Consider the following 25450-nt stretch of genomic DNA (forward strand, 5'->3'; position numbering starts at 1 on the left):
GAAGACTTTGCCAAAAGACCAAATAAACCCTTGTGTTGACAAAATGTTCACATTCAGGTTAAGTCTCTTTTTTTAAATTAGATTTAGGGTTATAATTTCTGCTGTTATTGACATGTGAGGATAACATTTGAACAGATTTTTTCTCACGCACAGTCAACTCCTCTATCAGTTTCAACATTTATAATTTGACCTCATTAAAAGCCACACCCATTTACCCACTAGATGAAAGAAGTGTGATGATGAGAAGATATAGATAATCTCTCTCTGCATCTCTTGCTCTGTATCCAAATTAACAATTAATAAACATATAGCCTTCTGATTAACTTTGGCATGTGTAGAACTTTTTTACATCTTCCCAGAAGTATACCGGTAAGTAAAAGTAGATTTCAAAACAAAGAGCATTGTTTAGCCTAGTTTTCCACTTATACACACATATCTGAGCGTGGATTGCAGCTGAACAGGGTGCGAGTAATGACGTGATTTCTGTAAACTATGCAAATTTGGTGTTGCCCTAGTGAAGACAGCAAAGCGGGTACGGCATTGCATTGTCGCTTCCTGTTTCTACGGCAGAGCCAATGTTAGATGACTAGTAGATGAAGTGAATTATCAGGAGCATGCATGCTGTGATCGAGTTTGAACAGAATAGCGAAATGAAATCAATCTAATGGAATTTATGAAGAGGCAAATAAAGATGTTGTTGAGCCACAGTTAATAAGAAACGCTACGTTAAATATTATTTGTGAGGAAGTAAATGCAGTTGTGAAAAAAAAAAAAAGACCAGCAGATGAAGTTTTGGGAAGATGGCAAGATAAGGCGAAGGCGAGGTGCAAAAGAGAGATGATAGGCTGATAAAACGTAGGCGAATGTAACTGGTGCTGAACAGCAGGTGGAGCTCACTTTCTGCGATGAGCAGGTAACACCACCCTACTGCTCTGGAGGGAGGGATCGAAGATGTGGTAAAGGCTTTAGGACAGTCTATGAGTGATGGTAGTGTCTCTCTGAAAAACTGGAGACTGGAGAGGGAGGAGTCTGAGCACCAGCAACCTCATGAATAACTGTTTGCACGTTCTCCTCGCCAATATTTTCCACACCAGGGTAGAGGCACCCCATACTACTACAAGACTAGATGGATAGTGCGTTTGTTTTGCGCGTTTGAAAGACACGATCCTCAGTGCGCAAAGTTTGTAGATCTGCATACAGCGTGCAGGTGGCAAAAAAGGTCCTGTGCGCAGGTTTGATCATTACTTTGATGGCATTTTGGGACCATCTGAGGTTGACTGAGTTAGTGAGAAATGATAAAAGTGTTTTGTTGTTCTTAGTGCAGCTGTGAATTTGGTTATTGGTTTTGCGTAGCCTAAATAGCAGGACGAGTTCGTATCAATCAGGCAACAAACCATGACACCTGATCTGGACTTTTAAGTTTGCTGTTTCAGTTTCAGGTTCCTGATACTATGTGTCTGCTGCCTCTTAGTCACATTGTCATCTGTTTTGTCAGTCAAAATGTCTACTGCGAAAATAAGCCCATGTCTTAAGAGGACACTGCTGCTTCTGCAAATTGTATAGGCCTTTAACTCCTTCCAAAGCATTAAACCTATTAATTGTCTACTGACGTAATTTTTACTTCTTGTTCTGTCATTGATTTTTCTAAATATGGCTTCAAGACCAATCTATTTCGACCTATTGCGGTCGTTTTCATAAAATCTATCAGTTTAATCTGAACTGAGATTACAGTGATTCTGATTAAGCCTATTGTAAATAACCCCCCCAACCCCACATCAGATCTAAGATACAGTGAAATGGGGAGGAATAAAAATACAGTGAGATGATTTTTACATTTAAGGACACAATTCATTTAATTCAATATTTTCTCTTAAAAAAAAAAAAGATTTATTGTATTTATATATTTTTATTGATTCACGGTTCCAGTAAACAATACATCCAAAGAGAGTCACATTTTCATTTTTCTGTATAATTGATACTGGTTTAAATATTCTCACATAAATTATGAGTGCTAAAGCAAAGAGTGAAAAGGGGGCCAAACAACCCTGGTCTCCCCTCAGATAGAGGGTATCAATTCATATCTTTTCAGTTTTAAAATTTGTTTATTTAGTTGTACAAATTACATTGGAAAAAGAGCAGCACAGAAATGTAAAATTCTTGGATGTAGCTCTCCCAGAGCCTCAAAGAAAGACTGTAATGACGGCTGAGGATACCAGCAGGAGGATGACACTAGGACCAGTTGGCACAGCACTGTTACACAAGTCCCCTTCACAGCAATCCATGGCACTCACACATGCTATGCTGGTTTGGCAGCCCTTGGTAACCATGTCGTAACCTGCAAAACATGATGGGAAAACACATAAACTTATTATGTTGTGTAAAATGGCGACTGAGCATTTATTACAAAAACATCCTGCATCAGCTGTTTCATTTTTGTCGTGTAGGGGAACTGTGATATGATATGATATGATATGATGTTCTGTTATGTAAAAACAAACTTACCGTCCAGTCTGAGAGAGTAACAACGGTTGAAGATGACAGGACAAGATTTGGTGTCCGTGCAGGATTTAGGTGCAGCGGCTGTGCATGTGTAGCACCTTAACCCACATACTGCAGAGAGACACAGAACTCAGCAGTTCAAAACATGCCACATTATTATTACCACTTTGCAATTTTAAGTTCATTTGCTGCCTTAAAAACACGAGTTAACATAACTTGAAAAGGCAACTGGTATGAGTATTAGTTAAACTGAAAAATGTGGGCTGAAAGGGTGTCTAATTGTATGTTCCTTTGACAAGACAAAGCACCTTTTTTTCAAATGGATAATGTAATATAGTTAGTTTCAACTCAAAATATCAAGTTCAAACAAAAAAATAATGAGTTAAACAACTAGTATAACTGAATTTTGTGAGTTGAAATGGCATATATTGACAAGAAAAAGTTTAGAATATCAAGTTCAAACACTGATTATTAATTAAACAATCTATACCTTCCTGAGTTTGTAAAGTTGAGTTCACTCGTGTTTTTAAGGCAAGGCAAGGCAAGGCAAGGCAATTTTATAGCCCGATTTTACAAACAGTTTGTCTCAAAAGGCTTTACACAGCATCATGCCAAATCCTCGGCCCTTAGACCCTCACATCGACCGAGGAAAAAATACCAAGAAAACCCTTTATACAGGGAACAAGTTGGAGAAACCTCAGGGTGAGCAACAGAGGCAACAATTGAACTTGAGTTTTTAAGTTAAACCAGTCCAGAGCACATACGCACAAGTCAATAGGTTTTTCTTACCTGTGGAAAGAGTCATCAACAGGATCATAGCTCTATATAGTTGCATCATGACTGTGAAGAAAACAGTTTGTTAATCAAGCTTGTGAGACAGAACTGGGGAGAAACCTCTCTCTTTCAGTGCAACTTCTCCGTCTTCTTTCAGACTTTAAGCATTAGCATTTTCTTACAAAGCTTCCTCCCAAGTGCCCTGAATAACGCCGGCCCTAAAGTGACCTCATTGTTCTGGAGACAAGCATGTATGGAAGATTAACACTTTACAGAACTGAAAACAACTCCTTCCTATCAGACTGCAGACTATCTACTAGTCTGTGTAAGATCTGTGTTTGTGGAACAAAAAAAAGATCTTTTGTGTTATTTATTTACACGTATAGTACTTTTTTTTCTCTCTCTCATATCAGATGTTGTCTGGATGGACAAAATACTTTCACTTCCTTCTTTTGACTCACTCTCAGATGACATCCAAATAAGCAATGCCTACGGATGAATTTAACAAAGGGAACACACATGTTGCAAATAAGGAAGAGAAGCCTAATTTGAATGGAAAATTCTTAACACAAGGTGACCTTACTGCTGATTCATTTGACTCCCATGACCTGTAAAGACATGTCAGCACTGTTGCATGGTTCACCATGTTTGAATATGGCTTGACTCAATGATCTTTTGTTCACTTAGATCAAATAAGTGTTTGTGATTCCAATGTTTTCTTAAAAAAATGAAAACAAAAACCTTTCAATCTAATCATAATAGCTAGTTGTATTTCCAGTAGTTTTTCAAAGAGTTACAATACCAGTCAAAAGTTTGGACCCACCTTCTCTTCCACTGGTTTTTCTTTATTTTATTTTTTTCTACATTGTAGATTCACACTGAAGACATCAGAATTATGAAAGAGCATATGGAATTAAGTAGTAAACAAAAAAGTGTTAAACAAAGCAGAATATGTTTTGATTTTTCAAAGTATTTGATGGCGGTTTTTAACACTCTTGTCATTCTCTCATCAGCTTCATGAGGGCGCCACATGGAACAGTTTTCAACAGTCTTGGAGGAGTTCCCACAGGGGCTGAGCACTCAACAGAGTGGAAGCTCTGTGGTCTAAGTAATCCCAAACCAACAATTGAATTTAGGTCACATGACAAATACAGTAAAACTTTAATGAGCACTTTTTTTTGTTTACTACATAATTCCATCCTTCATAGTTTTAATGTCTCCAATATAAATCTGTGTCAAGAGTGTTCAAAACTGTCATCAAAGCAAAAGGTGGCTACTTAGAAAAATGTTAAACATATTCTGCTTTGTTTAACACCTTTTTGTTTAGGCCTACTACATGATTTCATATGTGCTCCTTCATAGTTTTGATATAAGTGTGAATCTTGAAGAAAGTAATAAAAATAGGGAAAAATCATTTAATGAGAAGGCGTGTCCAAACCTTTGGCTGGTAGGCTACTGCATAATACATAGCCTAGGCAGAGACATATTGTAGAAGGACTTTGGCCTAGGCCTATAATTACATAATGTAACAATAGGCTTTATGCCGAGCTCCACTACTTCTTGAACTTAAACAAGCTCCAAGCTCTATTCTGATGTTAATTGATTTATTCACTAACGTTTTTTTCAAAACTATCACAAATAGGCTACATTCTTTTGTCTATTAATCTGTCTGACTCTGACCTCAGTAGTCACAACAATGGTCAGACACACCTGGATTAATCAGTTTGTCCAACAATGTAAGACAGGAAGTAAAGGAGCTTATTTAAGTTCAAGAAGTAGTGGAGCTCGGCCAAAGACGGTTTGGCATAAAGCCTATTTAAAATCATTAGGGGGGGGGGACAAAATAATGTTTTTGTGATAGTTTTGAAAAAACGTTAGTGAATAAATCAATTAACATCAGAATAGAATAGAATTCATGAAAATTTTTAAGGTAGCCTAAATTAAATTATTTCTTAATGTAGCTGCATTATGTTTATAAAACGTTTAATATAGCCTGTTTAATAAAGAGCTTGGGCTTACCTTATAAGGCGTAGCAGAGATTTGTCATGAAACGGTTGAGCTGCCTGGAGGTGGAAGTGATAGCCTACCTCATTTGTTTAGAAATGAAGGTTTTGAGCACTTATTAAATACTGTGTTGTACCGGAAGTGATTTGATCAATTTCAAAATAAAAGCGTATCCGGATGACGTAGATGAGATGATGTGTCAAGAGGAGATGAAAAGTCCTTCATGTCTGTACTTTGGTATGGCTAACTAATAGTGGAGGCTAAGACAGTTCACACAGGAGTCAGTAATAATAATAATAATAATAATAATAATAATAATAATAATAATAATAATAATAATACAATCCCCCATCTCATATATTTTTTAACCTTCAATCGAATCCGACTACTGTATGTGTGCACAACCTTGTCAAGCTCAATTGTTTAATTTTGAAAGGTGTAACCGGAAACTTTTATGTTCTCCAATTGACTTGACGTTGGCTGCGTCATTTATGCGTCCCCGTGATCTCAGCAAATGCGCCGCAGTGTTTTGAAAAGCCGGGTAGGAAACTGAGGCTAAAGACCGGTGCCACACCGACGGGCTGCACGTTATGTGCACATATTTCTACGCATTGAAGTCCGTGGCGTAAATAAAGAGATAAGAGCAAAGATGCCAAAGTCTCTGAAAAAGTCCTGCAACGCTCCGATCAGCAGGTACTTCACAAAATTTAGCAGCAGCAGCAGCAGCAGCAACACTCACTGTGGGATTAAGCAGAAGCCTAATGAGCAGCAGGTTTCAAGGGGCAAGGTGAGGTGTTCTTCATTGAGTAAAACTCTCACACACACGCAGACATGCACAAATGCGTGGATCAGATATGCTCGGGTTGTGAATGCTTTTCAACACTGAACCTGAGCTGCTTGTCTCCTGCAGCAGAAACTTTCCTCTGAAAATGTTGGACTGCCATCAAAACGAGCAAAGCTGTCTGCACCGGATCAGCAGGTGGAGGATTTGGACTGTGAGCTTTTACCCTGCCAGAAGAGTAAAGGTGAGTGTACGCACTGTACTGTAGACTACACCTCAAACCCAACCAGCCTCAGCATTACCACCATTCAAATACATCAAACAGCATGATTTGCTATTGATATTGAGTCTGTGAAGTTGACAATGTGAACACACAAGCTTAAAACAATGGGAATTTTGATCATTGGAACATAATGGTAGGCTATTGTGACAACCTACAGACAAAGTGCAACCGCAACCATGTGTAGGTTGTTGATGAAAAAGAGAAAATTATTTCTAGAATTTGCACAGCATTTACAGTGCCTTGCAAAAATATCCATACCCCTTGAACTCTTCCACATTTTGTCACATTACAACCACAAACTTAAATGTATTTCATTTGAATTTAATGTGATAGATCAACACAAAGTAGCACATAATTGTGAAGTGGAAGGAAAATGACACATGGTTAAGATTTTTTACAAATCAAAGATCAAAATTGAACTTTTGGCTGACATACAAAATGACAAGAACACTGCACACCAACCTGAGCACACCATCCCCACCGTGAGCTATGGTGGTGGCAGCATCATGCTGTGGGGCTGCTGTGCTTTTTCTTCAGCAGGGACAGGGAAGCTGGTCAGAGTTGATGGGAAGATGGATGGATGCAGCTAAAAACAGGGCAATCCTGGAGGAAAACCTGTTAGAGGCAGCAAAAGACTAGAGACTGGGATGGAAGTTCACCTTCCAGCAGGACAACGACCCTTAACATACAGCCAGAGCTACAATGGAAAGGTTTAGATCAAAGCGTATCCATGTGTTAGAATGGCCCAGTCAAAGTCCAGACCTAAATCCTATTGAGAATCTGTGGCAAGACTTGAAAATTGCTGTTCACAGACACAGACGCTCTCCATCCAATCTGACTGAACTGTAGCTATTTTGCAAAGAAGAATGGGCAAAAACTGCAGTCTGTAGATGTGCACAGCTAGACATACCCAAAAAGCCTTGCAGCTGTAATTGCAGCAAAACGGTGGTTCAACAAAGTATTGACTCAGGGGGGCTGAATACATATGCACGCCAAGGTTTTCAGATTTTTATTTGTAAAAACCTTCAACACCATGTATCATTTTCCTTCCACTTCACAATTCGCGCTACTTTGTGTTGGTCTATCACATAAAACCCCAATAAAATACATTTACTGTAAGTTTGTGGTTGTAACGTGACAAAATGTGGAAAAGTTAAAGGTGTATATACTTTTTCAAGGTACTGTATAATAATCATAATAGTAATCAGTCTTACTCTGTTTTTCAAGCATTGAGTCATGGAGCAAGAAGTCTCTGCTCCTCCACCCTGGAGAAGCTGAAAGGCTTCAACTTGACGGCCGAGCCCACTGTCAGGAACAGTGATAGTCAAAGGGAAGAAAAGAGGACAGAGGCTGCTGGCAGTAAAATCTGTGATGGTGGAAGCAGCGTTTGGCCTCCTCAAGATGTCCCAGATCATCACAGCAATAAAAACAGACCTCAGTTGGCAGAGGAGGAGCAGGAGGATGACGGTTCGGCCGAGGAGGAGTTTAATGAAATGGCGAGTTCAGGAGAGGCTGCTAAAAAACAGGTACCGTTATAATTACTGACTCCATCACACAGTACTCACCTGAGTGTGTTTTTGGCAGCACAACGGCCAATGATGACAGTTTAAGCCCCTAATAACAGGAAGCATCTGACACACTATAGCGTCCATGAGCAAGACAGGGCCAAAAGCCAGCTTCCTTATGGAGTGGAGGGTAGGATGAGGTGTTACATGCAATAGTGTGAGTTGTGTGGAGAAAAGAGCAGCCTTGTATAAGGTTGGAGTTTCATTATTTTTTGGTACAAATATTTGTAGGTCAAACTGCATTTATTCATCATTATTGGGTTTTCAAACTGCCATATATCAATATGGATACTGTCTGGTCAAGAAATCTACTGTGGTATCTCTGTAAGTCTGTAAAGATAAAGATGAAATTGTAAAGGGGCATAATCTTAGCATAATGTGGTTTTTTCCTCACACACAAACAAGAACTGAAAGCGCCAAATGGGGATCTGTTGCTGCTTAAAAAAAACTGTGGCTTTTGCCAGGGTGAACCACTGTTTTGTGGTGTGTGTGTGTGTGTTTTTCTTTGCAGCCATTCGTCTTGTCTCAGTTTGCAAAGTCAGGAAGAGGAGGAGTTGGGGGAGGAGGGAGAGGAAAAGGTGCCAATCCGAATCCTCCGTCAGATGCCAGCGCCCCCTCCAGACGCTCAAAAAGCATCTACACTCCCCTGGAGCAGCAGGTCATCCAGCTCAAAGAGAAACACAAAGACGCCCTGTTGGCTGTGGAGTGCGGTTACAAGTACAGGTTCTTTGGGGAGGATGCAGAGGTGAGAGCTGAAAAGTATCCATGCAAACATACACATGTTTCTTTCTTTGCTGGTTACTTTGCATTGTTTTAATATCATTATTATCATTATGAATATCAGTATTACTACTGGTTTATGTCAAAAATTAAACGTGCGTGCCAGCACCTTTGTCTAAATTAAACCTAATTGGACTAAATTCAAACCAAAAACAAATTTTAGTCATCATGTCAAAAATTAACTGGAGTAATGAGATGGTGGTAAATTTGAGAAATTACCTGAAGGCTAAATTTGGCCTCAGTTATTTTCAAAGGTTTCACTGATGTCATCTTTGTGTGTGTGAACAGATTGCTGCTAAGGAGCTGAATATCACCTGTCACCTGGATCATAACTTCATGACGTGCAGCATCCCCACACATCGCTTGTTTGTCCATGTCAGACGGTTGGTGTCCCACGGGCACAAGGTATGAAGTAATGTGTAGTACAGTATATTGCAAATCCAGGCTGTCAAGAGCCACATTGTTTCTCGTCAAAATATACCATTGTCTTGAATTTTTAGGTTGGTGTGGTGAAGCAGACGGAGACGTCTGCGATCAAGGCCTTGGGGGTCAATAAGAACGCCCTGTTCACTCGTCAGCTCAGTGCTCTGTACACCAAGTCCACTCTGGTGGGAGAGGGTATCCTTGTAGCCTGTGAATTTCTGTGTGCACGTGTCCCGAAAAAACTAGCTTTGACCACATGTGTGTCTACAGCTCCTTGACAGTTTGTTTTTGTTGAGATGTGAACCCGCTGGGCAGACTGGAGGATGTAGAGGAGGGGGTCTGTGGGGATGTGGCGGTGGACCCACCTGACAGCTTCCTGCTGTGTATCAGTGAGAACTGGAATAAAGTCAAGACGCAGCTCACTGTAGGGTTGGTGGTGAGTATGATGGGGACAAAATCTTAAAAAAACAAACAAACAAAAAACTGATGCATTTAATGGAGAAAAATTGGAGGATTACAATGATGTACACATTGTGAAAAAAAATGGTGTGTATGTTTTCATGATTTGTTTATCTCTCCCTTTAACGTCTGTTGTTAATTCTTTTCTTTTTCTTTATTCATCAGTGTGTTACAGCATTAACCAGAACATCTGGTTATAAAAATAAAATAAAAATATCACAAGATTGCACATGCTGAAATGGAAACATGTGTCCATATCACAACAGCCCTGACATGGAGAGTAAAGTTAATGTTAATGTTGGGGGGTTATGTTACTACTACTACTTCCCTTATCTTTTTATGGAAATTTTATTTAAACCTGTATTATATATTACATTTGAAGGAGTTATTTTAGAACAAAATAATTTGATTCTTGAAATCAGACCAATGGTCCAAGCATCACAGGAAGATATCCTCCTTCTTGTTATGTACCTGTTTTTTCTTTGTTATTACTTCAGTGCACATGTGTTTGTGTTTGCAGGCCGTCCAGCCCAGCACAGGAGACGTGCTACTAGACTGTTTCCCTGAGGGTCAGTCTCGCTCTGAGCTGGAGACTCGTCTCTTGAAGATAAACCCCGTGGAGATCCTGGTGCCCTCTGACCTCTCTGAGCAAACCCACAGACTCCTACAGAGCATCGCCAATGCCAGGTAATCTACCATCCGGACACAAGGGGGCACTATATACCCATTTACCACACAACACCATGTACTGATGTGTTGACGTGTGTCTGTGAGTTTCATTCTGAGGGAGTGTGTTTAGATTTCCCCAGGCAGGTAGACAGATGTTTTGTCTGGACTGTTCATTGGCTCAAAAAACAAAAGGAAATCAATGCAGGTTCATATTGAGGTGATATGATGATGGCCCACGGCACCCTGGGTACCACTGCTAAAATGTTTTTTCAAAGTTTATAAACGGGCTTTACCCTTAAATTGATGTTTTTGGTGGGTTATATGTTAGATGTATCTATGGTCAAACATGTAAAATAGTTATATTTGTTGAAAAAGTTAAGAAAGGCTGGTTGGAGGCTCTGGAGGCCAGCAGTGATAAATGTCTTTGCCTTTAGAAATTAACTCCATCACAGTTTTTCCAAAGTGCAGCTGCTGGAAAGTCAGATGTTGCAAACTATGGTACATGAAGGTATACATTTATAACCAATATTATCAACACTATTGTGGAATACTACTCTAGTACTACTAAGTAAACTTTTTAGGTGTTATATATAAATAAACAGCAATAGTCTAGTGCTTCTGGGAACAGCTGGCACCGGTTTTGCTTGTGAAATCATTCTCTTATTCACGTTATTTAAAAGATATTTTCAAAATGTGCCTTTTGATGTAAAGTGTTAGAAAAAAATCCAGTGCAACTCAATAAAGGCCAATAAAGTTTATATTAAAAACGCTGTGCAGCTCAGCCACCTTGGAGCCGCATGTTACTGTAGATTAAGTTTTAGTTTAACTTAAAATCACATAAGGAAGGACTCTTTTAATTATAACAGCAAGCAAGACTTCTTTTAATGTTCATATGGGCACCTGACTGTTGTTTTAAAACAAAAAGACAAATTATAAATATGAACCTGTACTTTAAGCACATAACTGAGACATCACAGTCAATAAAACACCATTATTCCAAATGACAGAGATTTGGCTGCAGTGAATTTATCCTAGTGAGAAGCTCAGCACAAGAACATGAGGAACAGCAGGAAGTCGTCAGGGTTTATGTTGTACCAACAAGCCTCTGATGCAGAAGCAGACACCGGCTGCTGAATGAAGCACAAGATCGAAAAAGAGTTCAACACTTTGTTCCTTGTTTATCAGTCGACTAACAGCTCTGCCAGTGACAGTGCTGCTGTAACTGCTGTATTGCAGAAACCTGTTGCCTCCCATCGCGTCACCGTTTGGTTCATCTCTGCTGACAGTCTGCACCCAGCGCGTTCACACCAGTGGGGACGGGTTCCTCTGGAGGCTGCCTGTGATTGTATTATGCTGTGAAAATGAAATGAAGAAGTGGCAGCGAGTGGATTAGATTAGAAAGGAGATGCTTGAATGAATGGGAGGGGGTGTGTGCTGCTGCTTTTGACTCCCTGAGGGTGCACATCACTAATTATTCAGCTTTTTCTGTTACATTCCAGTGGCTATTTTTCTTAGCCTTTCTTTACCTTCTCACTTTAGATTTAATTCTACAAGTTTTGGTTCATTTGTATTCAATCCTGTCTTTCTTTGTCTCTTCCTCCTCTTCCTTTTTTTAAGCTGTCTGTGTTGAGTGATTACCGAGGAGGGGGGCCTGTAAAGGCCAGTCCAATTATTGTGTTTGAACAGCACTGCTCTCTAGCGTTGTGCTTATCAGCGGCAAGACACTTCTCACTTTGCATTTTCATACAAATACAGGGCAGCTTTGTCCATTCTCCTCAGACATACAATTTGACACATGTGCTGTGTATACTCACACACAAACACAGCTATGCAAGGCCCCTTACAAATCCTTCATATCGGCCTCCTCCCAAGACAAGTGATTCATTTTTGTCTGTAATCATGATTCATCAGACTGAGAAGAATCACACTTAAAATGCATAAATGATTCTAAAATAGATGTTTTGATGGACGTCAGCTTTGACACTTGCAAATATTACAGTAATGTAACAGCAACCTATTAAGACGCACAAAAGCAAGACCCACCCAAGTGAATGTTGGAGATTTTTGTGCTTGTTGACATTACGTCGACAGCCTCTGTGTCCCTGGGGGGCGTGCTGACGAGACGGCCCCCAAGGCAACAAGCTGTATGTGTGTCCATGGAGCGGCAGGTAATGAGTCCCTGGGAGGTTGGCAGTAGCTAGGTGCAGCATTAGTTTCTTTACTCATCCAGCAGCCTGGACTCATGAGTCAGGATCAGAGCGGTGACGGGGATCAGAGCGACTGAAAAGCTCAACGGCTGATGCTGTCAATATATAAATGTTCTCTGTTGGCTTTCCCAAAGATTTTAAGTCGACGGCTGACGCTCTTGAAAGTTGATATTACATCCTGGGTGGATGGTGGAACTGCAGTGATGTATTAAGAGCGATCCATAGTGTGTGGTCTGTGTGTGTGTGTGTGTGTGTGTGCTTCACAGAGACTCAGTCAGAGACTAATCGAGCACCTTAATCTGTTGTGCACATTAACCTCTGATCTCTGGGTCTCAACATTCTGCTTTAACCTTTAGCCATCCCTGCTTCGTATTGATTATCACCATCACTGTGCTGTGAGCATTTGAAGAAAAACTAAATATTAGAAAAGAACCGTGTGGTTTAAGATGCAGTCAGTGCGTCTCTTTTAAGCACCAAACCCCCCTCCCTTCACATCAATTGAATTGAATTGAAATTTTAAGTGCTGACACAGTAGTGACTTTCATCTGCGTACCAACATGATTCATGAATTATAACAACTTTGATTATTGCACCATCATCAAATGAACGTTATAATTAGGTTTGAATTTGTACAGTTTGTGACTAAATGCCTGCAGAATTATTGCAGAATTGCCATCAGCCTCAGCTGTACTTTGTGTTTCCTGCTATTTGGCACTGTGTTTCTGCAGACTTACACAACCGCATGTTAACATTGCCACTCTGTCTCTATCTATATTAACAAGCTGACATTAGCATGAAGCTTCAATTAGCGTTGTTGTGCTTATTGTCCCACAAAGCCGCTGCTTTCATGTTTTTTTTTTTTAGTTTTAAGTGGAGTTATCAAATCCCTGATCAGTTGTTTGAAGTATGGATGTGGCTAAGGAGGTAGAGTGGATCATCCACCAATTAGAGAGTTGGTGGTTTGATCCCCAGCTTCTCCAGGCTGGTGGTTGAAGTGTGCTTGGGCAAGATATTCAAGTGTAAGTGAATGGGTCAGTGTGGCAAGTATTGCAAAGCACTTTGAGTTGTCAGTGAGACCAGAAAAGTGCGATGACCTCAAACCACCACACTGAAACGTCCTGAACCCAGGGTCACGATGCCGCCAGGGTCCTGGCTGTCAGGGCGTTGTAGCAATGCTACACTGCTTCCCGCTGTCCCTCGATCAATACCTGCAATCACTGATGTTCTTGTAAACCTCATAATATGGCTCAGTTGACTGGTTAAATGATTAATGGTCCTAGTTGTACTGCAGGCACAATATGCAGTTTATTGATCACACTATGCAATCTTTGTTCCCACAGTCCTGAAGTGAAAGATGATGATTCTTGTGTGTGTGTGTGTGTGTGTGTGTGTGTGTGTGTCTGTGTGTGTGTGTGTGTGTGTGTGTGTGTGTGTGTGTGTGTGTGTGTGTGTGTGAGAGCAATAGAGAATGTGAGAGCATTAGGAAACGGAAGACAGTAAATGCTTCAGCGCTGTGTCCAGAGCCACGTGCTCGCCTTGGTTGCTGTGGCAACAGCAGAGCGGACAAAAGCAACCAAGTCCTTGAAAACAGCGATGCCTAGATAGTGAATGGAACAATAGGGTGATACAGGGAAGTAGCAGGGAGATGCAGGGGAGCAGTCTGTGTGTGTGTTTGCCTGTGTCCCTGTGTGTCCCTGTCCAATTCTTCTCGTCTCATTAGACGTCAGATGTTGCGTTTCTTTCTTTCGTCACAAGCATAAATAATAATAATAATAATAAACACTCATGTTGCCTCCTCCAGTGTCCAGGCTGATGACCGCGTGAGAGTTGAAAAGAGAGACAGCGTCCAGTTTGAGTTCCCCTCGGCGATGAACACAGTCACCGAATTCTACAGCCACACCCACGAGAAAGGTGCGCTTGTCATCGCTTCTCTTTTCACACTTTCATTCTTTATTATTCCCATCATCAGTTGCTCGTACACTGTCACAGCCGTTCTGACGTCAAACACTGGATGTGTCTGAGGAGTAGGCCTGTGAACACTGTGTGTGTGTGTGTGTGTGTGTGTGTGTGTGTGTGTGTGTGTGTGTGTGTGTGTGTGTGTGTGTGTGTGTGTGTGTGTGTGTGTGTGTGTGTGTGTGTGTGTGTGTGTGTGTGTGTGTGTGTGTGTGTGTGTGTGTGTGTGTGTGTACTCTAGGCGCTCGCTCTCTGTCGAGTGTGGCGTCCTTGGAGAGCCCGGTGATCTGCTGTCTGGGGCCGCTCATCCAGTACCTCCAAGAATTCAACTTGGAGAGAGTTCTTAAGAGTGAAAGGTACACACACAGACCCACACACTGTACACAAACAAACACACTCGCACTCGGCAACACCGGCTAAAAGCTTCATAATTATCGAGCGTTCTCGGTGGGCAGTGAATTCCTGGGTCTCCAATTAATTTTCAGAGTTGGATTCCAGTCAGGAATGTGTGCGAATTTACGCATTAAACCTGCAGCAATATAAAGGAGCGTTTTACAACTTATTTTTACACTTGTATCACTTTGAACTGCTGTATTTATCTCCTCCTTTTCCCTTTTTACCACCCTTTAAGCTGAATGTTAACATTGTACAATTTATGCAAAGTCATAAAGTTGTGGAATTTTCACAATCATCTCATTTCAAAAACGGCTCCCTTTAGGCAAATTCACATCATGTCTTTAAACTCCTGTAGTTGTAAACGGTGCAGTGGTGGATCGCTATCTGCTTCATGGCTCAATACTTGGCTGTAGAAGCCATCTAACATTCATTAAAACGATCACTTTTTCCAATTTTCCATTCTCCAACATCATATGTAAGTAAGTGTCAGGGGTTCTAAGTTGTAGGTGGATAATGAGGTGAAAGTGCAAAAGAAAAGCTACTTTAAGTGTCAGTTTGGTCGGTTCACCATATTTTACATTGTATTTTACACTTTGATTGCTTTGTCCTTTCTTTACCTCATTTACAACTTTACACAAAGAGAACACCAGGATTGATTTTGACTTATGGGAAATGTATGGAAATTGTCTTAATAAGAAAAATTGATGAATCTAAAATAATATCTTTTGTGCTCCATAGCTCTTTTCTGCATCTGTCCTGCATGTCTGAGGGTATGAATCTCAGCGCTGCCACTCTCAGGAACCTGGAAATCCTTAATAATCAGGTAGACGTACATCTCAGCTGACACTGCTCTCATCTCCTAGACACCGATTGCTAAATAGGAAAGTCTGTCTTTGGCCTGGTGAAGAAAAACCAAGTGTCCAAAAATGAGTTGGATGTCACCAGGTAGATAGACACATATTTACATATGTCGATGCAACTTTCCACATGATTGTCATAAAACCTGGAGAAATCAGTTTAGAGTCAGATTCGTTCAGTGGACTGTAAAAATTTAATGCATGATGGAAACTGAAGGAAAATGTTCAGTGACTAGTCAGACGTGCGTGGGTGACGGCTCAAAAGTTCAGCATGTCTCCACTGCTGTGGCATGTGTGTCAGACGAGCAGGCATTCTGCACAGTAAACACACACACACATAAACGACACATTTGGAGGTCAAACCAGGTCCAAGCCACTCACTGCTTGTGGCTCATTCATTTAATTACTAAGAGAATGGCTCTTTCTATCTATGCTAAAAAAACAACAAGTTGTAACACCATGTGGACGTTATATACAAGCGGCATGTATAATGTACACATGCTGCTTGTATGTGTAAGCTGTTTTTTTGTGTTTATGTGTGTCCTTATGTGTGTCCTTTAAATGATAGACAGATGGCGGTGTGAGGGGCAGTCTGCTGTGGGTGCTGGACCACACTCGCACACCGTTTGGCAGGAGACTGATGAGGAAGTGGGTGACCCAGCCCCTCACAAACCCACAGTAAGTACAGGATCACCTGCTCTGACTCTCTCTGCTTCTTTCACTCTTCCTGACATTCAGTTTTCACAATGCAACAAAATTAATTTCCACATCAGGATTTGTTTTTCTGCTCTGTTAGACCCTAACTCTTATTAAGCCCTGGAAAAAGCCTCTTATCAGTGATTATACAACTTTCATGTCATACGGTTAAGATGGGATAGATTTCCCTATTTAGGATTTTCAGGTGGTCATGTTATCAGACAATTTAAGCTTAAGGATTAATAGCCTTGATGATATAACATTATATCCATGAGATCTGGGTTCAGTTACCTTGAACAACCGACTCTGGCTCACATGAGGCATCAGTGTTTTTCAGTCAGTATTACAACTGCTCCCCCAAAAGTTCTGCTTGTTGTGTAGTTTTGTCAGGATATACTGTGTGTGTACATGTATGTGTGGTGTGGTGTTTAAAATGCCTTGCTGGAAGAATAATTTCCCCTCATGGGGCAATAAAGGTCTGACCTGAATGTGTTTGACTGCAGACTGTAGGTGCACCGTCTGGGAGGCCAAATGCAGGGCAAAAAAAAGGCCCGGACCATTAACTTTACCTTGTGTCACAGTAGAACAGAAAGCAAAAGTGCACAATTATTGTTTTTGTTCAATAATAAATGTTTTTTTTATGACTGCTGTTTTGAGGAATTAATTATCGGATTTAGTTTCTGCTTTCTGGTGCATTTAGAGTATGAGCTTCAAGGGTCAAATGAGTGTTTAAATGATCTCCACAGTCCAGTTTTTAGTTCTGTTACTTTAAATGAAATGCTCCTTTTTCACATCTAAGTAAACATTGTTGGAGAGGATTGATAATCTGAACACTGATGTGTTTTTCACTCAATAGAGCAGCTGCTCTTATTTTCAAAAATAAAGGCACACACAAAAATGCTGAAATTGACTCACAGCACTTCTACAGTACTACAGAAACCTCTCAGTTTTAATACTGCAGCATTATTCCAGCTCTCTTCTCTGCAGTGTAATTTTATAATCCATATATTGATTGTGCGAGTATTTCTCCTTTGTGTGTATGTGTGCGAGTCCCTCCCTCTCTCCCTGTGCGGGGATTATAGCCGAGGATTGGTCAGTGCTGTTGGATTATACAAATATCTGAATTAGAGAATTTCGACATCAGTAAAACCCAGATTACACCCGGCCACATTAACTCACAAGACACACTCTGCAGATGCACACAGACACTCGTACACATGTGCACGCAAAGACACATGTGTGCGTATGCTGTCTATAGTTATTATATCTCTAAACTCATCTTGATCTGCTTTTTCAGTCAATGTTCTCTTCATGACCATAGAAAGGTCTTTTGTTGTTTGTGTCTTTCAATAGAAGATTTTAGTACATGGTTGTCTGCAATTCAGACATCAAGTCAGTTTTTTTTTAAGTTTTTATAATCTATAATCTCACCTTTAATATTGTGCCTCACATGGCCCTAATGCACTGTAAATGTCTGTTTTTTTAGTTTAACAGACCTTTCAAAGTGCTTTATAATACTTACCAAATTCATCTATTCACTGACACATTCATACATCACACACATACACACTTTCACAAACTGGAACAACCATCGGAGGCAACGTGGGGTTCAGTACGTGACCTGGGGGAGCCGGGGATCGAAGCACCAACCATCTCATTAGTGGACAAGTAACCCACTCTACCGCCTGAGCCACGGCCGCCCCAGTTGATTAATAATCTGGATACTCTCAGCATCTACCCTGTCTCCAGAGATGATGTGCCAGAGATCCTTTAATTAAAACTAATTTAAGGGGGGAAAAGCATGTGATCTTGCTACAGTATAGATAAGACTGTTCTTTATAGCTGAAGAGAAGTAATAGGCAAACCACAGCACATGTAATGAAAAGAGTTCTTCAAAAGGAGCAAGTACCTCTCACTCAAGACAGATTCAGCCCACTAAATGACTAATTTTCTTTGGTGATGATGTTAAATGAAAAGTTTAATTTCTATCCTTTTTTACTTTCATTAATGTCTTCCCTATTCCTGCTCCTCCCATCAACCCACAGATCCATCTCTCAGCGGCAGGATGCGGTGCAGGAGATCTTAGAGTCGGATTCTCTAGCTATAAATTCCACCAGGTCCCTGCTGTCACATCTACCCGACCTGGAGAGAGGCATCTGCAGCATCTACCACAAAAAGGTAGGAAGTAATGAAACGGGCATAGGTCAGAGCACGGAGCGCCAGACTGACAAGTGTCTCCATCAGTCTCACACACCTCTGGCCGATTCAATTTCTGAGATCTGTGGGTGTAGAGAAATAGTTTAAAACTGCCAGAAACAACAGCCAGGATCACAAAAGTCTTATACAGGAGCAGCAGACCTCCATCCCCTCACTGTTTTGCATGAGAATTAAAACCAAGATCTCTCTTTCTTTCTTTCTTTCTTTCTTTCTTTCTTTCTTTCTTTCTTTCTTTCTTTCTTTCTTTCTTTCTTTCTTTCTTTCTTTCTTTCTCTCTCTGCTTCCCTCTCTTTGTCTCTCTCTCTCTCTTTTATGGCATGTCTCTTGATTAACAACGGGGAACAGTGGCCTCAGTGGCACTTACCTGATTGTCTGACACAGTCTCATTTCCCGTCGGACCCATCTTCGAAATGTCAGAAGGCTTCATCTCACATATGTGTGTGTGTGTGTGCACAGAGATGAAAGCAGCAGTGTGGTCTGAGTTTGATATCTTGGTTCACATTCAACTTTCTGACTCCTTCACATATTGTTAAAGAAAATCATCAAATATCACTGAACACACATACTCTCACACACATACCCACACTGTCTGTCTCTCTCTCACACACACACATAGACACACACACGTAGAGTGCTTAATTGTCATTTCGCCCATCTGTAGATAAATGGACCTGTGTGTAATGGCCTGTGTCTCTATGGCTCCATTGACATAATGGGAGGGAGGGCACGCTTCTGGTCTGCACTCACTGTCTGTTTGGGTTCATAAAAGAGCAACAAGGGGTCTGCTGACATCTAGGACCATTAAAACTGCAGCATGTGATTAATACCATAAACCATTGTCGGCGTGACACTCATTAACCTTTCATGACTTGGTACTACACTGTGACATCACCAATGGCTATATGCAGTCAATATGATTTACAATATTACTTCTCCTCAGAGGTGAAAGCAGAACATTGATTAATCATTAAGTTAATTTCCTTTTAGATGTTCACCAGTTTTATTTTTAAAAGCCGCAGCATTGATCCTGAGGAGACATAAAACTGTTGCTGATGTATACAGCTGCATTTCCTACATTGTGGATTGTCATTATTTATAGAAGGAGCTGAAATCTGCACAAAATAAAATAGACTAATGGCAGAATTTGGTCAGAGTCAGAGTCACTTTATTTCAGACTGATGATATGTAAATAAAGATATCAGGACAAAATAAGTGAGAAAAATCCAGGCAAATTCTGTGTCTACATTTCCGTGACATTTGTCACAGACAGTGCACTAAAGCAGCTGTGATATTTAGTTTTGTTTTGGGTGGGCGGGGGGCGACTGTGCCGGCTTTTCTCAACGGTTGCTCTTTAAGCTTTACTTCCATATTCAATGCAGATGAGATTTTGTGATCTAATCTCGCTGGTGTACAGAGTCGCATACACACACTAAGCAGTGGGGAGAAAATGATTTTCAGCTACCTTTTGCAGTTGAGATACACCGTGTCAGAAGCCACCACATGCTCCACCATTCACTTCAGTGAACATTCTGCATATCTTTGTGTGTTTGTTCCAGTCCTCCACGCAGCAGTTCTACCTCATTAGTAGCAGTCTTTCACGCCTGGGGCTGGAGCTGCAGGCCTTACTCCCCGCCATCAAGTCACAGATCAGCTCCACGCTGCTCCACGGCCTCCTGTTGGACACTCCTGATCTGCTGGCTCCGGCCCACGACTTTCTCAAGGTGCTCAATGAAACAGCGGCCAAGTGAGTATCCAGAGGCATTAACAGTAATGGAGGAAAAGTCCAGGAAATGCTCAACTAAGAATGTTTTGATAATAATGTGATTTTTAAAGATACCTCATATATATATAAATCTCCATTGATTGAGCTCTTTGGTGCTTTTTTTCCCCTTTTCAAGTCAGTTCTTCAGGCATTTTCTGCCCTTATTGGACTGAACAGTGGAAGTGTGACAGGAAACAGTGAGAGGGAATGGGGGGAACAGACACTTGGTAAATGATCTTCCCATGTCATGAGTTGAACCTCCTGTAATAGTGCCAGGGCCCATATGGGATGATGCTGTCTAACCGCTCACCCACCACAGCACCCCCATGGTATTCTTTTGACTTCTGTACAAAGGATTTGATTTGATTCAGTTTCCGACTTCATTCAGTTTGATTCACTCTGGTGCACAAGTGTTAGATCTAGAAATAAATCTTACGTGGTGACATCGAGCCCTTATGTTCATATGCTGAAGTGGGAATGTTGATTGTTGTTGTCTGCTGTCGCTCCACGTAATGTATGATCAGCAGTTGGCATGGAGTACGAGAGCGAAGGACCTCCTAGTGACACATGGATGATTTCCTCTCCTCTCGGTTTTTCACTGCTGAAGAAAATCGAGGTGATGGGCAGGCTGATGTCACCGAAAATGTCTTTGTGTGTTTGTGCAGGTCGGGGAATAAAACCGAGCTGTTCTCAGATCTATCCGGATTCCCGGTGCTGCAGGAGAGGAGAGACCAGATCCAGACCGCCCTCAGTGAGATTCAAGACCACCGCAGAGAAGTCCGAGTCACACTGAAGGCCCCCGCATTCGAATACACGACCGTCTCTGGACAGGAGGTAGTGTCTGTGTGTCTGTGTGTCTGTGTGTGTGAGGTTTGAGCGACAATGGCCTGTCATGTCATAGTCTGATTAGGTTGAAAGACTGACTCACAGTGATGATCTGACTTCTGTGTGTGTGTGTGTGTGTGTGTGTGTGTAAGTTTTGATCAAAAGTGACACATTAATTTGTCTGACTGCTGAGGCCTTATTTATGAAAATCTTCCTCCTCCTCTTCCTACTCTTCTCTCAGTTTCTGATTGAGGTGAAGAACTCGCTGTCATCCACTGTACCACGCAACTGGGTCAAAATCAGCAGGTCAGCTCACAGCTGCAACACACACACACACACACACACACACACACACACACACACACACACACACACACACACACACACATACAATTACAAACACCTTGTATTCTGATATGAGACAACGGAGAAAATGAATAAAAACCGCTCTGTGGTTTTAAATATCACCTCTGAGCGTTGTCTGAGATGTAGCTGTGTTGCTCTACATCTTCTAACTACATCGTCTCCAGAACATTTACGTTGACACTTTCATCCCACTTACAAAATGAGGAAGAACACTGAAGCGTCAGTACAGTAGCAGACCTTGAAGTTAGTATTAAGCACTAAATCTGCTCGGTAAGTTGTAATGCAATGAGATCAGGCAAGGAGGTGCTCAGTAAGAGAGGGTTTAGGCATTAGGGTGTTAGAGGTTTTAGGAGAGGAGGTGCCTTTTGGAGGAGAGTACCAGCGAGTACTTTGCTTAAATTTGGTGATGGAGCTAATATAAGATGGGTTGACGCTGCACTACTCAAAACTTTTCACATTAGCTGTGTAATGTTATGTAAAAGAGGATTAATATCACCTGCCTCTGAAGTGTGCTGCTGCTGCTGCTGCTGCTGCATTTGAAAATGGGATGATGGTGACAGCCAGGGTGCAGGAACTGAGATTCGTCAGATATTTAAAATATGGACACAGTCCAATCAGACGCTCTCCTCCTTCTTCCTCTGCAGCACCAAGGCAGTCAGCAGGTATCACTCTCCTTTCCTGGTGGAGCACTACAAGAAGCTGCTGCAGCTCAGGGAACAACTGCTGCTGGACTGCCAGAGGGAGTGGATCGGCTTTCTGGAGTATGACACTCTCTTGCATCCACACACACACATGCACATACACACACACAGATTATAAACCCAAATGAAGAACTGTTCAAAACATGCCAGTCTGTGGTGCAGGTACGTAGATGCCTCCGCAGCTCTCAGCCTGCCAGAATTAGTCCATTTTAGTCAAGTGCACTGTCAGTGCCGCTTTGTCAGAACACAGTATGCACTCACCTTAATTTACACTTGAAAATCTTTTTCCTCCCTCTCTCTCTCCCTGTAGCCAGTTTGGGGAGCACTACCACACCATTAAAAGGGCTATTAGTCACCTAGCAACCATGGACTGTCTCTTTTCGTTGGCTGAGGTGGCTAAACAGGGGAACTATTGCAGGTGATGTCCTCTCGTGATGACCGTAAATATAAGTGTGTGAGTGTGTGTAAGTTTGTGTTGTGCATATATTGTGTGTGTGTGTGCATTTATTGTATGTGTGGGATATTGTGTGGTTGTGTGTGTGTGTGTGTGTGTGTGTGTGTGGGTGTCCTGTGTCATGTCCTATAGTCTCAGACAGGCTGTGTGTGGGAGTGTGCACTGGGCTCAGCAGCGTGCTCGGCCAGAACGCCAACATCTCTCCCCCACACACACACTCACGCACACATAAACTGACATACACTTTTACACGTATTGTCTATTTCTACACGTCTCAGTACTTAGGGCTTACTTCTGTGTATTTGTGCTATAGGTCCACACTTATTGTATTGAGTAGAGATTTATGCCTTCAGTTTAGTGTGTGAAATATAGAGCATTACTGACACATAGACAGCTCACAGCTGTGTGGATAGAGTGGATAGTGTAGTAGATAAAAAAGTAGAAAAAATAAGTTACAGAGCACTCTACTGCAATGATGAATTTAATTTAATTTTAAATATGTTAATATAATAACACATTTACCGATGTTTAGCATCCAAAATGTAGTGTTATATTCACTGCTTCTGAGATCTCCCGATAGCTGGATATTGTTCATATAATGTCTATTTGGAAATGTCTGTTTATCTGACATGTTTTTGTTATATATGTGTATGAATATGTGTGTTATTACATTTTAACTTATTTTTAAATTTTTTATCCTCTAGAATCAGTATCGTCCATTTAAGTTCAGTATTGGTCAGTCTCTAATATTTGTACCTTTTAAATAAATGGGAAAGTGAAAACACTGTGTCAGTTTTAATAGTTTTGGCATTTTCACACATGTACTGAATGTGTGTGGTGTGTGTATGAATGCGTTTTATTGTACATGGCAAACTGAGTGTCTTCTCTGTGTTCAGACCAGAGGTGTGTGCAAATCAGCGTCAGATCCTGATCAGGGACGGGAGACACCCTGCCATAGACTTACTGATGGGAGAGCACAATCAGTTTGTGCCCAACCACACTGAACTGCAGGTACACACACAACACACACACGCACAGTCGGAGAGCTATGATACAAAGTTGAGCCAAAACGCACACAGACGGTTGCCTGCTCACTAACTCATTGAGACAGTTCTGAAACAAAATTGCAACAGTACTAAATGCATAAATACACATGATATCCACACACACATAGACACACACTTCCTTGCTTGGTGGGTGTAGGTTAATCTTGCAACAGAAGCACAAGCCAGTAGGAAGAGAAGCCAAGCTTTCAGTCCACCCACCTCCTCAGCTGTGCAGAACAGCATGCAGATATCTTATTCTGTCTCTCTTCTCGTTTGCCTTCTGTCTATGTCACTGTTACCATTCTCTCCTCTCCTCTCCTCTCCTCTCCTCTCCTCTCCTCTCCTCTCCTCTCCTCTCCTCCCCTCCAGGGGGATGGCAGGAGAACTATGATAATCACTGGTCCTAACATGGGGGGTAAGAGCTCCTACATCCGCCAGGTGTCCCTGATCTGTGTTATGGCTCAGATGGGCTCCTACGTCCCGGCCTCTGAAGCCCGTCTGGGGATACTGGATGGTATTTTTACAAGGTATGAACACAAACACATGTGAAATTTACCTCTGCATTTGTTTTTGATGTCTCAGGGCTCCAGACTGCCCCTAAATGGAGGCATTTTGGACCTAAAATTTGAGACAGTGCAACTAAAATTTCCATCTACTTGTGCAACCAGTATTACAGGTTTTTCTTTCCCTTCTTTTTTCCTCTTGGTGAAATGTGCAAGGAGCAACTCAAAGAATCTGGAATCTGTCATTACAAGTGTCAGGCCAATGTGTGTGAGGACCATGAATGAAAAGGAAATGTGAATATTTGCTGTGCAAGTCGATTTCCGGTGTGCGCCCCTACATTTTCTGCTTGTGCTCCTAAAATTTTAAGTTAGGGGCCACTGTGCTCCTAGTAAAAAATGTTAGTCTGGAGCACATGGATGATTTTTGACCCCTGACCACCAAAATTTATCAGTTTGTCCTTGAGTCTTTGAGAAATCTCCTCAAGGTTCTGCAGAGAAATTGTGTTTACAAGGCCAGAACCATGTGTTGTGACATCACAGTGACCTTAACCTGGTGACCTTTGACCTCTAAAATCTCATTAAGTAATCCTTGACTTCAAGTGGACATTTCCAGTCATTACTGAGAAACTGTGTCGACGAGAATGGAAACAGACATGGACAATCTGAAAACTCTGGCTCTGGCTGTTACCGGCCTGGAGGCATAAAATTTAACTCTACAGCAACATCTCCGTCCAAAAACAGTTCACATTATGATCCACACAACACACAGGGCTGCTCATCTCTGACAAAATGCTCCATATGATAACTGCCAAGAGCTACTGGAGTTAACTAAGAAATATGTTAATTTGTAATTTGGGCGAACCGACATTTATCTGAGAATCTGCTCATGAATTGGCTTCAACATGCAGTGTGGCTTTTACAGGAACAGGAGATGGATAACGGCGATACAGGAGAAAAAAAAAAAAAAAGAACACAGCTCACATTTAACGGTCTCTTGGGCACAGAAGCATGTCCATGTTTTTCCTGGCAGGCATATTAAAGATGAGAAATCACACACACCACAATTACATGTACACATATTCCTGGTCTATTATGTAAAAGTGATATAACCACAGTGCCATGGAAAGCAACAGTCTATTTTTTTATATGGATGAAGACAGAAACACTCAAGAAGTGATACCTATGAGCGTTTTCTAGTCTTGTCTCCCGTGACCATGACAACACTGATGG

General features: G+C 41.3%; 2 protein-coding genes across 4 annotated transcripts in view; one reads left to right on the forward strand and one right to left on the reverse strand.

Annotated features, from left to right (window-relative positions):
* Positions 1–1895: 1895 nt before the first annotated feature.
* LOC146981300 (lymphocyte antigen 6G-like) lies at positions 1896–7570 on the reverse strand. 2 transcript variants are annotated; one of them, XM_085786375.1, is made up of 4 exons: positions 7556–7570; positions 3289–3339; positions 2503–2610; positions 1896–2335 (listed from the first exon to the last, which is right to left on the reverse strand). In XM_085786375.1, the coding sequence occupies exons 2-4, from the start codon at positions 3335–3337 to the stop codon at positions 2181–2183; spliced, it is 312 nt and encodes a 103-aa protein (XP_085642501.1). In that variant the 5' UTR covers positions 3338–3339; positions 7556–7570; the 3' UTR covers positions 1896–2180. The 2 variants fall into 2 exon arrangements, with proteins under 2 accessions (XP_085642501.1, XP_085642502.1); XM_085786376.1 differs by lacking the exon at positions 7556–7570 and adding an exon at positions 5293–5386.
* Positions 5765–25450, forward strand: part of msh3 (mutS homolog 3 (E. coli)) — a 37818-nt gene continuing 18132 nt past the window's right edge. Inside the window, exons 1-20 of one of the 2 annotated variants that reach the window (XM_085786373.1) lie at positions 5765–6064; positions 6188–6302; positions 7569–7867; positions 8418–8651; positions 8975–9091; positions 9187–9304; positions 9406–9545; positions 10089–10255; positions 14246–14355; positions 14639–14753; positions 15532–15616; positions 16219–16328; positions 18392–18524; positions 20120–20307; positions 20991–21159; positions 21392–21456; positions 22161–22277; positions 22528–22635; positions 23568–23682; positions 24087–24244. In XM_085786373.1, coding sequence (XP_085642499.1) covers positions 5927–6064; positions 6188–6302; positions 7569–7867; positions 8418–8651; positions 8975–9091; positions 9187–9304; positions 9406–9545; positions 10089–10255; positions 14246–14355; positions 14639–14753; positions 15532–15616; positions 16219–16328; positions 18392–18524; positions 20120–20307; positions 20991–21159; positions 21392–21456; positions 22161–22277; positions 22528–22635; positions 23568–23682; positions 24087–24244 — 2801 coding nt within the window. In that variant the 5' untranslated portion in view covers positions 5765–5926. The remainder of the gene's footprint in view (positions 6065–6187; positions 6303–7568; positions 7868–8417; positions 8652–8974; positions 9092–9186; positions 9305–9405; positions 9546–10088; positions 10256–14245; positions 14356–14638; positions 14754–15531; positions 15617–16218; positions 16329–18391; positions 18525–20119; positions 20308–20990; positions 21160–21391; positions 21457–22160; positions 22278–22527; positions 22636–23567; positions 23683–24086; positions 24245–25450) is intronic. The other variant, XM_085786374.1, reaches the window with a different exon arrangement.

Source organism: Trachurus japonicus, chromosome 9 (assembly GCF_045865225.1).
Source record: "Trachurus japonicus isolate A0001 chromosome 9, Traja_1.0".
Classification (NCBI taxonomy): Eukaryota; Metazoa; Chordata; class Actinopteri; order Carangiformes; family Carangidae; genus Trachurus; species Trachurus japonicus.

Excerpts from the sequence above, each read along its gene's own strand:
- LOC146981300 (XM_085786375.1), bottom strand. The coding sequence starts at position 3,337 with ATGATGCAACTATATAGAGCTATGATCCTGTTGATGACTCTTTCCACA. Across the intron at positions 2,611-3,288 it reads GTTGATGACTCTTTCCACAG|TATGTGGGTTAAGGTGCTAC; the intron begins GTAAGAAAAACC and ends GTCTCTCTGCAG. Across the intron at positions 2,336-2,502 it reads TTACTCTCTCAGACTGGACG|GTTACGACATGGTTACCAAG; the intron begins GTAAGTTTGTTT and ends CATGTTTTGCAG.